Source organism: Panthera pardus, unplaced genomic scaffold, assembly GCF_024362965.1.
Source record: "Panthera pardus isolate Hobbes unplaced genomic scaffold, ASM2436296v1 HiC_scaffold_21, whole genome shotgun sequence".
In the NCBI taxonomy this organism is placed as follows: domain Eukaryota; kingdom Metazoa; phylum Chordata; class Mammalia; order Carnivora; family Felidae; genus Panthera; species Panthera pardus.
Genome location: NW_026526777.1, coordinates 5911285 through 5924409, shown reverse-complemented (window position 1 = coordinate 5924409; position 13125 = coordinate 5911285). Strand labels below are relative to the sequence as shown.

The 13125-nt window shown below is 52.9% G+C and overlaps 1 protein-coding gene across 1 annotated transcript; it reads right to left on the bottom strand.

Moving 5' to 3' along the window:
- Positions 1 to 960: 960 nt before the first annotated feature.
- FCRLB (Fc receptor like B) lies at positions 961 to 7204 on the bottom strand. Its single transcript, XM_019465778.2, has 7 exons — positions 7030 to 7204; positions 5692 to 5862; positions 5356 to 5376; positions 4753 to 5007; positions 3233 to 3499; positions 2360 to 2638; positions 961 to 1496 (listed from the first exon to the last, which is right to left on the bottom strand). The coding sequence occupies exons 2-7, from the start codon at positions 5837 to 5839 to the stop codon at positions 1078 to 1080; spliced, it is 1389 nt and encodes a 462-aa protein (XP_019321323.2). The 5' UTR covers positions 5840 to 5862; positions 7030 to 7204; the 3' UTR covers positions 961 to 1077.
- Between the last annotated feature and the right edge of the window lie 5921 nt (positions 7205 to 13125).

Here is a 13125-nt window from a genome sequence, read left to right as displayed (position 1 = left end):
TCCATCAGTCTGTCCAGCTATACTGGGGCAGGGGGAGCATCTGGGTGAGTCTCATAGAACTCTGACCCTTATAGCCTGGAATGAGGGCCACACAAGTACCATTCCCTGTAAAACCAAATAGAATTGGAGCACCTGGGTGGCTCAGTTAAGCATCTGACTGCCACCCAAGTCATGATCTCATGGTTGGTGAGTTCGAGCCCCGCCTCTGCGCTGTGCTGACAGCTCGGAACCTGGAGCCTGCTTTGGATTCTGTGTCTGCCACTTTCTCTGTTCTTCCCTTCCTCATGTTCTGTCTCTCTGTCTGTCTCTCAAAAATAAGTAAACATTAAAACTAAATAGGTTCTGGGACTTTGGGGTATACACTCGTCAGAAATGGGACTGAAAGCCTTTTTTAAAATCAACCTTAAAAATTCATTATGAATAATTACAAGTTGACCCTAGAAGGTTCCAAAGGGCTCATTACCTCAATGACCTTAAGCACCAAAATAATATTGCTTGTGCTGAAATACGCAGGGGGTGGGCATGTATGAAAAGCTGAGGGTGGGGCACCTGGGTGGCTCAATCGGTTAAGCGTCGGACTTCGGCTCAGGTCATGATCTCTCAGTCTGTGAGTTCAAGGCCCGCGTCGGGCTCTGTGCTGACAACTCAGAGCCTGGAGGCTGCTTCAGATTCTGTGTCTCCTTCTCTCTCTGCCCCTCCCCAACTTGCACTCTGTCTCTCTATGTCTCTCAAAAAATAAATAAATGTTAAAAAAAAAAAAAAGACTTTTTTTTTTTTAAAGAAAAGCTAAGTGTGGCCTAATTCACTTGCAAGCATCAACTCCGGGGTAGAGAGTAACAGGAGGGAGGTCTTGAGAGGGGAAGGAAGAGCTCAGAGGACTGGAGTGTGATGAGAACGGCTCAAACACGCTGCGTGACACGGAAATGGTCAGCCACCACACTTTATGGCGCTTCTTGGAAACTACCGCCAAAGGACCGCAGGCCAGCAGAGGTGGCTTGGCGAGGTCTCTGCGGGTGACAAGCGGGAGAGGCTGCAGGTGAAGGAGCCCGGGGAGGGGACAGTGGCGCCCCGGCGCCCTCAGCTCTCCACAACGGCGGTCGCCTGCGTTGCCGGGCTCACAGCCAAGTGGGAAGTGGGGGGCCCGGGGGTGTCCCCGTGCTCTGGGAAGGCCTGTGGCTCCTTCAGTTCCAGCACCACCCGGCTCAGGAGGCCTTTGAGCAGCTGCATTTCCCGGAGCAGAAGGTCCACGTCGGGTTTCAGGGCGCCGGCGGCCGATGGCTCCCAGGGCGTCGGCGGGGCGCAGGCCGGGGGCCCAGCAGTGGGGGCTCTGCCCGCGGGGAACCGCAGCCCGGGAGAGGTGATGTTCGGGACGGAGGTGACCGGAGCGGCCGATCGGGACACAGGGGGCTTTCTGAAGGAAAGCGGCTGGTTGCCGGGCGCCAAGGCTGCGGCCTGTGGGACTGGGGCGGTGGTGGACGCCGAGTCCGGGGCGGCACCTGCGAACGCAACACACGAGAACCGCGCGGCTGCTCTCACCCTCCCGCGGCCTGGGCGCTCGCGTGGGCACGCGGGGTACGCGGGCCGGAGGGGAGTAAGGAGGGACGGCGTGGAGTGGAGGGAAGGGGGGGGGGTCGTTAAGGAAGGCAGAGTGGATGGAGCGGAGAGGACGAAGGGAGGGTAGCAGTGAGGAGGGTGGAGAGGATGGGGTGAAGAGGAGGGAGGGAGGGGAGGGGAGGGATGGGGAGGCGGGGATGGGGAGGCAGGGAAGGGGACGAGCGGAAGAGGAGGGAGGGAGGGGAGGGCTGGAAAGGGGAGGAGGTGCGGGGGAGGGGAGAGGGAGGAGGGGAGGGATGGGGAGGAGAGGGGGGATGCGGGGGGCAGGGATGGGGACGGGGTGGAGAGGAGGGAGGTAGGAGATGCTGCGCAGAGAACAGAAGAGAGGGGGAGTAGTGAGGAGGGGAAGGAGGTGGAGAGGAGGGAGGGAGGGGAGGAGTAAGGAGGGCAGAGGGGGTGAGGTGGAGAAGAAGAAGAGGGGTAGAGAGGAGGGGTAGAGAGGAGGGGTGGGGAGGACGCAGAGGGTAGGGTGGAGAGAAGGGAGGGGAGGAGTGAGGAAGACGGGGTAGGGATGGGGAGGAGAGGAGGGGGGAAGGGAAGGGGTGAGAAGGGCGGGGGGGGGGTACTGGGGTGGGAAGTGAGGAAGAGAGGGGAGCAGTGAAGAGGAGGGGTGAGGTGGAGAGGAGGGAGGGCGAGAACGGCGAGCTGGAGGGGTGGGGTGGCTCGAGGGAGACTCGGGGCGCGGAGGCGGCGGCGAGGCTGCGGGCCCGGGGTGGGGGGCGTCCCCGGGGGTGCGGTCACTCACCGCGCCCGGGGAGCTGCAGCCAAGGGCTGCGTTTCCGGACGCTCCGCGTGGCGGTGGCGGCCTCGCACCAGTACGATTCGAGCTCCTCGACCTCGGGCTCGGGGACCGTGTACTCGGCGCCCCAGTCGAAGCGGCGCACGGGGCGGCTGTACTTGTAGAAGGCGAACTGCAGCGGCGTGTCGCGCTTCTGCGGGTGCAGGCGGGTGTCGCAGCGCACCGCCACCCCGCCGCGGGCCTCCGCCCGGCCGGTCACCCTGAGCACCGGCGCCGGGAACAGCTCTGCAGAGAGGGGTTCCAGGGGCTGAGCGTGCACGGCGGGCCGGCGCAGGGGCCCCAGGGGACGAGGTCCCCGCGTCCGCGGCCCCGCGACCCCTCTGTGCTTCGGGTTTCCCGCGAGCGCTCCTCGCGGACGCGGAGAAGGGGTGGGAGGAGGCTGGGTGCGCGCCGAGGAGGGAGGAAGCCTCCCGAAGGGCGGGGCAGGGGGCTCGAGGGACGGGGAAAGCTTGCAAGGGGGCAGGACCCGGCCAGACGCTTCCTGTCACATCCCGATGACCTCCAGTTGGGGTCCCGCGGCCTAGAGGGGTGGCTGCGCCTTCTGCCTGGGGCTGTGGACTGAGCCGCCGCCTATATGGAGTCCCCACCCCGAGTGAGAAGCCGGAGCGCGCTGCAGGGGAGTGACACCCGCCCCCGCGCAGGCTGTGCCTCGGTGTCGCCTTCACTGCGCAGGGGAGGAGAGGCGAGAGCGTGCGTGGCCGGCGGGAGAAATCCGCTGGTGGCAGCTACCTGACCCCCGCCCTCCCTGCCCGCCCGGTGCCCGTCCCCGAGTTTCCCGGGACTCGCTCGCCTCCCTCCTGGGCCCCAGGTGCCCCCCACCTTGCACGGTCACGGCCACCTTGGCGGAGAACATGGGCGCGCTCTCCACCGGGATGCGCATGGTGCCCGAGCACTGGTAGCGGCCGCTGTCGCTGGCGCGCGCCTGTGGCACCGTGTAGTTGGCGCTGGAGTGGAAGTAGCGCACCGCCTTGCCGTCGTGGTAGTAGTGAAGCTTATACACCACCTTGTCGTACCAGCCGCGGCAGCGCATGACCAGCGGCTCGCCCTCGAACACCGCGGCGTAGGGCACTTGCAGGATCAGCCAGTCTACGACAGTCCCCACAGACAGGCCTGACTCCGAGAGAACTCCAGCTCTGGGAGTCTCCCTTCTTCTCCGCCTCCCCGCCGCCCTCCCCGCACGGTTGCTCTCCTCGGCCTCGCCAGCTCCCTCCCTGCTCCAGAAGCAGCCGGCGCCCGAGAAGACTCCCCCCCGCCCCCGCCCCCACCCCCAGACACACACGTTTTAGTTGAGACCTGCTTGTCCCCTAGATCTGGGTTTAGACGTTTCCCCAACCCCCGCAGGACAGTCTTCGGTACCTCCCACCCTACCCCGTATTTATGGGTCACCGTCACCATCATCACCATCACAGCTAATGCTTATGCAGCCCTAACATGTTCTGGATGCCATTTTAGGAGTTTTACGTTGAGGAAGAATTCTGGAGTAACAGCCACAGTCCCTATGCTCCTCTATTCCACAGGCAGTAATCACCTTCTCTCGTGGCCAGTATTTTGTATTACCAACTTCCAAAACACAGAGTATGGACATGAAATGTATGTAAATGCTAAGTAATGATATTTGACTTCTGAATACAAGTTGTGGCCCGTCGAGCTAAGGGGACATAATACTCCCTACAAAATAGCCAATCCCCTGCCCTAAAGAAGGGATTATTGCTATTTTCTCATCCTGCTTCGGAAACCCTTTACTGTATCCCCAGGAAGTCAGCCTCCGAATTGGCCCCTATGCGCACACGGGCACGTCCACAATAAGCTTTCAAGCGCTTGGTTCAACTGCTGCTTCTGCCGCCCCCTTAACAAGTCATCTTTCGTTTCTCGTCCGCGCAACAGCCAAAGGCACAGATACAATTATTTGGCTGCTGGGAAGCACAGAGAAGCACCGCCTTGCTCAGCCGGGAGTGATTCTCCCAGCTGCACGAAGCCTGCACGGGACTCTCACTTTCCGGGCTTGGCTCTGCCCTTTCCCTGGCTGAGCCCTCCCCCAAAGCTCCCCGTCCAGTATTACAGGTCCTCAGAGCCTCTCCCCTTCTGAGCTAGTCCCAGAAAAAAACACAAATGTTTATTTGCCTCCCACTGCGGCAGAGGGGTGCGGGGACCTTTGGGGCCAGGCAAGCCTTACCACGCGTCTCGCGTCTTAGCGCCAGGCAGGGCCCTGCCTGCTCCAAAGGCTCCAGACAGCCCCCATTTCCTGCCCCAATGGGAGTGGCCCAGTGTCCCCTCCTATAGGAGGGCCAGTATGGCCAGAGGAGATGTGCGCAGTCCCTGCCCTCTGTTCAAACACTCACCATTGGAAACAGACAGGTGGATGGGGTCACTGACGGGCGCCCCCCGGGTCTGGCATCGATACACCCCTGGTGTCTGCACCTCGATGCTCTTCTTGTGAGAGGGCAGAAGCAGGTGGCCCAAATACCAGAGAGTGCTGATGGGCCGAAGCTCCAGGAGCGGAGGGTGGTACCCATCACATCGCAGGGTCACCCGCTCCCCCTTGAAGATTGTGGTCCAGGGCGGGTGTAGAGACAATACGGGCTTCTCCAGAGTAGCTGGGGAGGGATGCGGGAGGGGGCAAGGTGGAAAAGAGAATCAAGATGAGGTGCCCAAAATGTGGTCTGGGGTTGGCAAATCTGAGAAAACTCCAGCTCCCAGGACCCAACCCGCGTTACTAAAGCAGTCCGATTGTGGAGACACCACGCTGGGTTACACACTGCCAGTCCCTTGATCTGTAGCCGTTTCTCGGTGCTTGGAGGCAAACTGAGTCACAGGGACTGAGGAGGCGTGGGAAGCGACACTGTCCCACGGCCGCCAGGAAGTGGGGAGTACCCAGGGAGCTCCCTTAGGGGGATTGGTGTGGCGGGTGTAGAAAATTGGGCTCAGGGATGTGGAGGACTCACCAGCTTGCCCACCGCTTGGAACTGCGACACAGGAATTGAAGAAGAAGAAGAAAAAGAACGTTGGAGGTGAGAGGAAAGCAAGGGCCCTCTTGACCGTAGGAAACCCCCCATGGGTCTCAAGACCTGTTTTGCTTCTGCTTTTAGTTTCCCCAGCCCCGAGAAAGCCCCCTCCTCTTTATCCTCCCGAAATAGACAGGGAACTGTTGTTGGTAATAGAGGAATATTCCCCAACACACACACACACACACACACACACACGCACACACACACACCTTGGCCCATACCCTCCCCCACAGCCAAAGTGCTTGGGTCGCTGCTGACGCACTGAGGACTCACCCAGGAGCAGTAGGGCCGTCAGAGACCACATGACGGACCTGCCTGCAGAACGGTGCAGGTGCCCTGGCGTAGGGTGGGGGAGGAGGGAGAGAAGGTGGCCAGTGCTGCCGCCTGAGTCCTGGGAGGCATTGCGGCTTCGCTCACCCATTCCTGATTCCTGAAGATGGCGGACTGGAGACAGCGGGACGTGGGCTGGGTCAGCGCAGCCCTCCGGTGTCCCAGGCACCAGGCGCTGTCCCACCTGCCAGCCCTACAGCCACGGCACATCTCAGGCCAGCGCCAGCCTCTGTAGAGAAGGCGTGCTGAGCAGAACCCATGCCGTCTGCGGCCCGAGGAAGCCATAGAGAACCCCAGGCGGTGGCAGGCGACCCTGCCACCTTCGGGCTCCCGTTGACACCCCCCTCCCACTCTCTCTCCTCCCCACCTTCCAGCTGGCCCTGTAAGCCTCAGTTGAGGAAATACCTCTTCATGTCCTCAGGGTCTACCCAGGGCCTTTATGATGCTGGCTCCCTGGTGACAAACATGGGTGTGAGGCCTAGTGAGGTTGACATCGGGTTCCCTGCACCCAGAGCTCACAGCTGCCCACAGATGAGTGGATGGAAATGTGTGATTCGCCAACCACCTTCTGTGTCGCTGTCTTCCGAAGTTCCAGTTATGAATAGAAATGGGGGGAGGGGGTGGCGCCTGGGTGGCTCAGTCAGGGAAGCATCCGACTTCCTCTCAGGTCACGATCTCACGGTTCATGGGTTCGAGCCCCGCGTGGGGCTCTGTGCTGACAGCTCAGAGCCTGGAGCCTGCTTCGGATTCTGTGTCTCCCTCTCCCTCGGTCCCTCCTCCACCCCACTCTGTCTCTCTCTCAAAAATAAATACACATTAAAAACATTTTTTTTAATTAAAAAAAAAAAAGAAATATGGGGTGCCTAGGTGGCTCAATCAGTTCAGCAGCCAACTCTGGATCTTGGCTCAGGTCATGATCTCACGATTTGTGAGTTCGAGCCCTGTGTCAGGCTCTGCACTGAGTGTGGGGTTACTTGGGATTCTCTCTCTCCCTCTCTCTCTCTGTCCCTACCCCACTCATGCTCTCTCACTCTCTCAAAATGAGTAAATAAAAAAAAAAAAAGAATAGAAATGCAATGTGTTTCCCCTTCTTCCTCCCTTCTGGAAAACTTAAACCCTCAGAAATGCGAAAATTCTTTACTACCCACCCCAGTGATCTCGCCCTATGGCACCTCCACTCACTTGTGCCTTCTTTCCTTCTAACCATGCCTACACGCCTCCCCCAACCATTCCCCTGTTCCGGGACTCCTTACCTGTGTCCCCTGTTCCGGGACTCCTTACCTGTGGCAGAGAAGTCACCACATCAGCCCCTCGGAAGCTTCTCAGGTCCAACCTCCCAGCTCTACTTCTCGAGCTTTCCGAGCTATGTGATCATACCCTGGGCAAATGGGCACCTGAATTCTCATGTAAATACTTAATGAAGTTTCCAACCTGATTGTATGTCTCTTTGGACTGTCTCCTGTCCTCACCTGTAGTGCACTGGGGCACCTCCCTCTTCTGGAGCTCTGGCAGGAAGCAAAAGGATTGTCAGATGCTGTCACCTCTTAAACACAGTCTCTCCCCTCTTGCTGGCTGATGGCCGGCCTAAGCTCCGGTCTGAGAATTCCCTCAAGTTTCTCTTAAGGTGTCAGTTTTTGTTAAAAATGCAAATGCCTCTTAGGGAAATGTGATTGGCCATTTAAGTTTTGATGGCCACTTTAGATCCTGTGTGAGAGCAGGTTTTGATAAAAGACAGGTAGTCATATGGGTCTGAAAAAGAGGGAGGAACCTGATACAGGCTCAGGGGTGAGGGAGGGAGAGAAGAATTCGATACTGGGAACAGAGATTATAAACTGCCTGCTTTAGGGGTGCCCCGGCTAGACAAGGCTCCCAAACACCCTGCCTGACTCCTCCTCTAGGGCCAGTGTGGGCCTCACCACATCCTGACTCAGGGGTCTGACTTCTGCACCAGGCCACCGCCCCCGTGGTCAGAATGTAATGCACCTGTCAGCTGTCCTTGCTCTCTGCAAGCAGCCTCTCTTGGGGCTTCTTATCACTCAGAACACAGATCTCAGCCTCTTTACCAGATTCCACAAGAAACCTAATCAACCCACATATTCATGAGCCGTATCTTCTCCCTGAAAATCTCTAGACCTATCCATACGGTGCCCATCACACACTGCTCAGAATTGGACTTGAAGAATCTCCCACCCAACATTTCATTTTTGTTGTGGTTCATTTATTTATTTTGAGAGAGAGAAAGAGAGAGACAGTGCATGCGGGAGAGGGGCAGAGAGAGAGGGAGAGAGAAAGAATCCCAAGGAGCCTCCCCACTGTCAGTGCAGAGCCCGATGCAGGGCTCAAACTCATGAACCTAACCGTGAGATCCTGACCGGAGCCGAGGTCAAGAGTCGGAAATCAAGAGTCAGACGCTTAACCGACTGAGCCACCTGGAGGCCCCCAACATTTGGTTACAGTAGGCTTTTTTTTTTTTTTTTGCATTTTCCCCAACTTGGATCTTTTTCTCCATGCCAGACTTTCCCCTGCAGAATTTCCAATTCTTCACCCCTTTGCTATATGGAGATATGTAGCAATTATCATTTTGTTACCTGAGCAATTCTTTGGAGCTTATCATGACCTAATTTCTGGGCAAGATATGCCACCTTCTGATAAGAATTCTGATGACTAAAATGCTTTCAGTGATGATGATGACAAGGCTGCTGTTGCTGACAGTAAGGGCACCAGCCCGCTCTCCGGGAGCACTGGAGGGTGAGCATCCTGTCTGCGGCCGACACCATATTACTGACACATTTCATCCTCGCAAGGGGCCTTTCAGAAAGGATTATTATTACCTCTATTCACACGACCCTTCTCTCCTCCCCATGCGCATCCATTCACGCATATGTTTATCTGTGAGAAATATCTCGTTATTGATTTACATAAATGGTATTGTGTTTTAGGTATTATTTTCTCTTATTTTTAAACGGTTTATTATTTATTTTGGAGAAAGAGAGAGTGCGAGCAGGGGGAGGGGCAGAGAGAGAGAGGGAGAATCTCCAGCAGGATCTGCACTGTCAGTGCAGAACCCAACGTGGGGTTCGAAGTCACAAAACCGGGAGATCGTGACCTGAGTCGAAATCAAGAGTCCGCAGCTTATCCGTCTGAGACACCCGGGTGCCCCATTCGAAGCAGGCTGTGCAGTGACAGCAGAGAGCCCCACACGGGGCTGAACTCAGGAACCAGGAGATCATGTCGGGTGCTTAACTCACTGAGCCACCCAGCCACCCCCCCCCACCCCCATTTTCTCTTTTAGAACAAAAGTCAGAGTTAAGAGAAATTTGCCCCAACCACCATTTCCACCCCGCCCCCTCCCCACCCGCCTGCATCTATGATTGAACTGGGAAATCTCATCTTCTCATCTCTGGCCCTTGGACTGGGATTTACATCATCAGCTCTCTTGGTTCTCAGGCCTTTGGATTAGGACTGAATTATACTTTCCTGCGTCTCCAGCTTGCAGATGCCAGGTCATGGGACTTCTCAGCCTCCATGATCTCGCGAACTGATTCCTCGTCCTCATTCTCTCTCTCTCTCTCTCTCTCTCTCTCTCTCTCCCTCTCTTTCCTAGCCTCTGACAGCCACCATTCTACTCGCTGCTTCTACGAGTTTGACGATTTCAGATTCCACACATAATGAGATCACACACGATTTGTCTTTCTGTCTCTGGCTTATTTCACTTAGCCTAACGTCTTCCAAGTTCATCCATGTTGTTGGGAGTGGCGGGATTTTTTTTAAGGCTGGATACTATTCCATTGTGGGCGTGTGTATGTGTGTGTGTGAGTGTGTGTGAGCATGTACACATACACACATAAATCTCACACTTTCTTCATCCGTTCGTCTTTCGATACACACTGAGCACTATTTAGGTTGTTTCCATGCTTTGGCTATTGTGAGAAGGGCTGCATTGAACACAGAAGAGCAGATATCTCTTTGAGATACGGATTCTACTTCCTTTACACATATACCCGGAAGTGGGGTTCCTGTTCGTAGGGAATATTTTTAATTTTTTTTTTTAATTTTTAAAAATTTAAAAATTTTTACTTTTTTTTGAAGAACCCCACTGTTTTCCATAGTGGCTGCACCAGTTTACATTCCCACCAGCAGTGCCCAGGGCTCTCTTTCCTCTACGTGCTCATCAATACTTGTTACTTCTTGTCTTTTTTGTTGTTGTCTTGAGAGAGAGAGAGAGAGAGCAAGAGAGAGAGTGCATGGGCACAAGCAGGAGAGAGGGGAAGGAGAGAATCTTTTTTTTTTAGTTTTTAAAAAATGTTTATGCATTTATTTTGAGAGAGAGAGAGAGAAGGGAGGGGCAGAGAGGAAGGGAGAGAGAGAATTCCGAGCAGGCTCTGTGACGTTAGCACAGAGCCCCACATGGAGCTCGAACCCATGAATCATGAGATCATGACCTCAGCTGAAGTCGGACACTCAACCGACTGAGCCACTCAGGCGCCTCTTAACTTTTTTTTTTTTAATATCCATTTAGTTTTGAGAGAGAGAGAGACAGAGACAGAGCATGAGTGGGGGAGGGGCAGAGAGAGAGAGGGAGACACAGAATCCAAAGCGGGCTCCAGGCTCCGAGCTGTCGGCACAGAGCCCGACATGGGGCTCGAACCCACAAACCGTGAGATCATGACCTGAGCCGAAGTCGGACGCTCAACCAACTAGCCTTCCAGGTGCTCCGAGAGAGAATCTTAAGCAGGCTCCATGCTCATCACGGAGCCCAACAGATTGATCCCACGACATTGGGATCATGAGCCCAAATCAAGAGTCAGTAGCTCAACCAACTGAAACACCCAGACAGACACCCCCCTTCTTGTCTTTTTGATAGTGGCCATTCTAACAGGTGCGAGGGGATATCTCCTAGTGGGTTAGATTTGCATTTCTCTGGTGACCGGTGATGTTGAGCACCTCTTCAGATACCTGATGGCCATTTGTAGGTTTTATTTTGAGAAGTGTCTATTCAAGTCCTTTGCCCATTTTTAAATCAAGTTATTTGGTTTTTTGCTATTTAGTTGTATGAGTTCTTTATATATTTTGGATGTGAATGCCTTACGAGATACGTGGTTTGCAAATATTTTCTCCTACTTCAGAGGTTCCCCTTTCACTCTGTTTACTGTTTCCTGTGCAGAGGCTGTTGTTGTTTTTTTCCCACAGATGTATAAAGGAATAAAGGAACATATAGTGTGATCAACTTAGACTTTACAAACTTCAAGGGAACTCTTTTTTTTTAAGTTTATTTATTTATTTTGAGAAAGAGGGAGAGAGAGAGAGAGAGAGAAACCCAACGTGGGGCTCAACATGGAGTGCGAGATTATGACCGGAGCCCAAATCAAGAGTCGGTCACTTAACCAACTGAGCCATCCAGGTGCCCCAAGTAAATTCTTCTTTGAGAGCAGAGATCATGTTAAATTTATATTCTTTTCCCCTATATAGCGGCTTCTTTTTTTTTCTAAGAGCACAATACTCTGTACATAAATGTTAGATTAAGTGAAGTTTCTTCAGTACTGCAAAAAAAAAAAAAAAAAGAGCTAGTTTGTCTGACTTGATTGAGGCTGGGGAAAATGTATGAAACATATATAGTCATGACTTTAAGGTCAACAAACAAAGGTTCACCAAATCCAGCAATACCGAGGGTACGTGGGACAGTCTTTAATAGGGTGGTATGGTTCCTTGAGGAGCGATAAAGGAAGGAACAACTCCACATTGTAGGAGGTAAACTTGGCTTCTTATCACCTCTAAGAAAAGCTAAAGGGAGAAAACACATAGGAATTTGAAGATATGTACAGAGAGATATATATTTAAAGGAGACTTAAATTTCTACTCAGAAGATTTTTTAAATCACTAATAATTTGTATTTACCTATGCATTTCTCCCTCATGATCTCCCCAGTCAACCCCTCAAAGGTAACTATCCTGATCTTGGTATTTCCATTTTCATGCCTTTTTAAAAGGTTTATCCTACGTATATGTGAATGCCTGAACAATATATTCTTTTGTTTTACTTGTTCTTAAGCTTTGTATAAAGGGCATCACACTGTGTGGTATCTTCTGGGACTTGTTTTTTTCACTCAAAGTTATATCCCCGATATTTTTTATGTTGCTTCATTTTAACTATGGTTTGCTAATTTTTACTGTCGTACTGTATTCCATTCTGTGAAAGTTGCACAATTTGTCCATTTTTCTGTTGGTGGACAACTGAATTGATTCCAAAATTTTGCTTTTACTATCTGTAAGAATTATGAACGTTATTATACCTGTCTTCTGATACACATATGCTGAAATCTATTTGGGGCATATACACCCGGGCATTGGATTCTGGGTTATAGTGTATGCAAGTATTCAATTTTCCAGGATAATGGAGGTGCTTGTTACCTAGTGTTGATTCCAGAGGCAGCATCTAGCATGGCCGCATTGGGACCTCTGTGGGTTACAGAACCCTAAACTGCACTGGCCATAACCCAGACCCAGTGTAACAATTCCTCTTTTCCACCCCCTCCCAAACTCCCCAGGCTAGAAGGGCAGATGGAGACAGGTAAGAGCCCCTCGCCCCCATCCTTTCAGCTCTTGTCTTGCCTTCCTCATCCCTGATGATAGGAGATCCTCTCCCCGAGGCTTCCAACTTCCAAGTAGGCTGGGTCCCCTGGGCAGAGTCTGGAGATTTTTCTGATGCCAGACAAACCACTCATTCCCATCTTCTTCAAGATATATTCCCTTGTGCTGGTTCAACTCAATTCAACTAAACAGAATTTTAGAGCTTAACTATGCCTCATTAAACTAGACAGCAAAGAACCAATGAAGAACAAAGAGCTCCAGGAGCTCTCAAAGAGCTCACCCTCCAATGAATAGAAATAATAAGGATAATAACAAATTCAAATGCAGCGTGATGACAGAGGTGCACATAGACCCACGGTTGAGGAGCGTGACACCCATCTCAGCCAGCTGTATCCATTTCTTCCTTCTCTGATCTCTAATAGCTCTTATTATCTGTACGTGAATCCCTTGTTTAGCATGAGAGCTTGCAGGATGCATTCATGAAAATGATACCATTAGCTGAGATAAACTCCAAGTAGGATGGTTATAACATAGTATCTTTGGAGGTACATCCAGCACCATCCTTTGGCAATTGAACTTCCCTGTTTTCAAAGCCACCAAAGTCATGGAATATCTCTGGTCATCATTTCTTGCAACTCCCATTCACAGTTGTGAGTTGATCCTCCCACTGCAAAGATGTTTATGGGCTTTTACCAATTCCCAATTGCCTCCTGATCCTTCACCCTGAAGGTGTTAAGAACCACCAGAGAACATGAATTTTAGAGTACGAAGAACCACCATAAAACGTGTA

Bases quoted from the DNA above. Each gene is read 5' to 3' on its own strand.
- FCRLB (XM_019465778.2), bottom strand. From the start codon at position 5,839: ATGGGTGAGCGAAGCCGCAATGCCTCCCAGGACTCAGGCGGCAGCACT. The intron at 2,639-3,232 runs GTGGGGGGCACC...CCCTCTCTGCAG, and splicing joins GGTGGCCGTGACCGTGCAAG to AGCTGTTCCCGGCGCCGGTG. The intron at 1,497-2,359 runs GTGAGTGACCGC...TTGCGTTCGCAG, and splicing joins GCTGCAGCTCCCCGGGCGCG to GTGCCGCCCCGGACTCGGCG.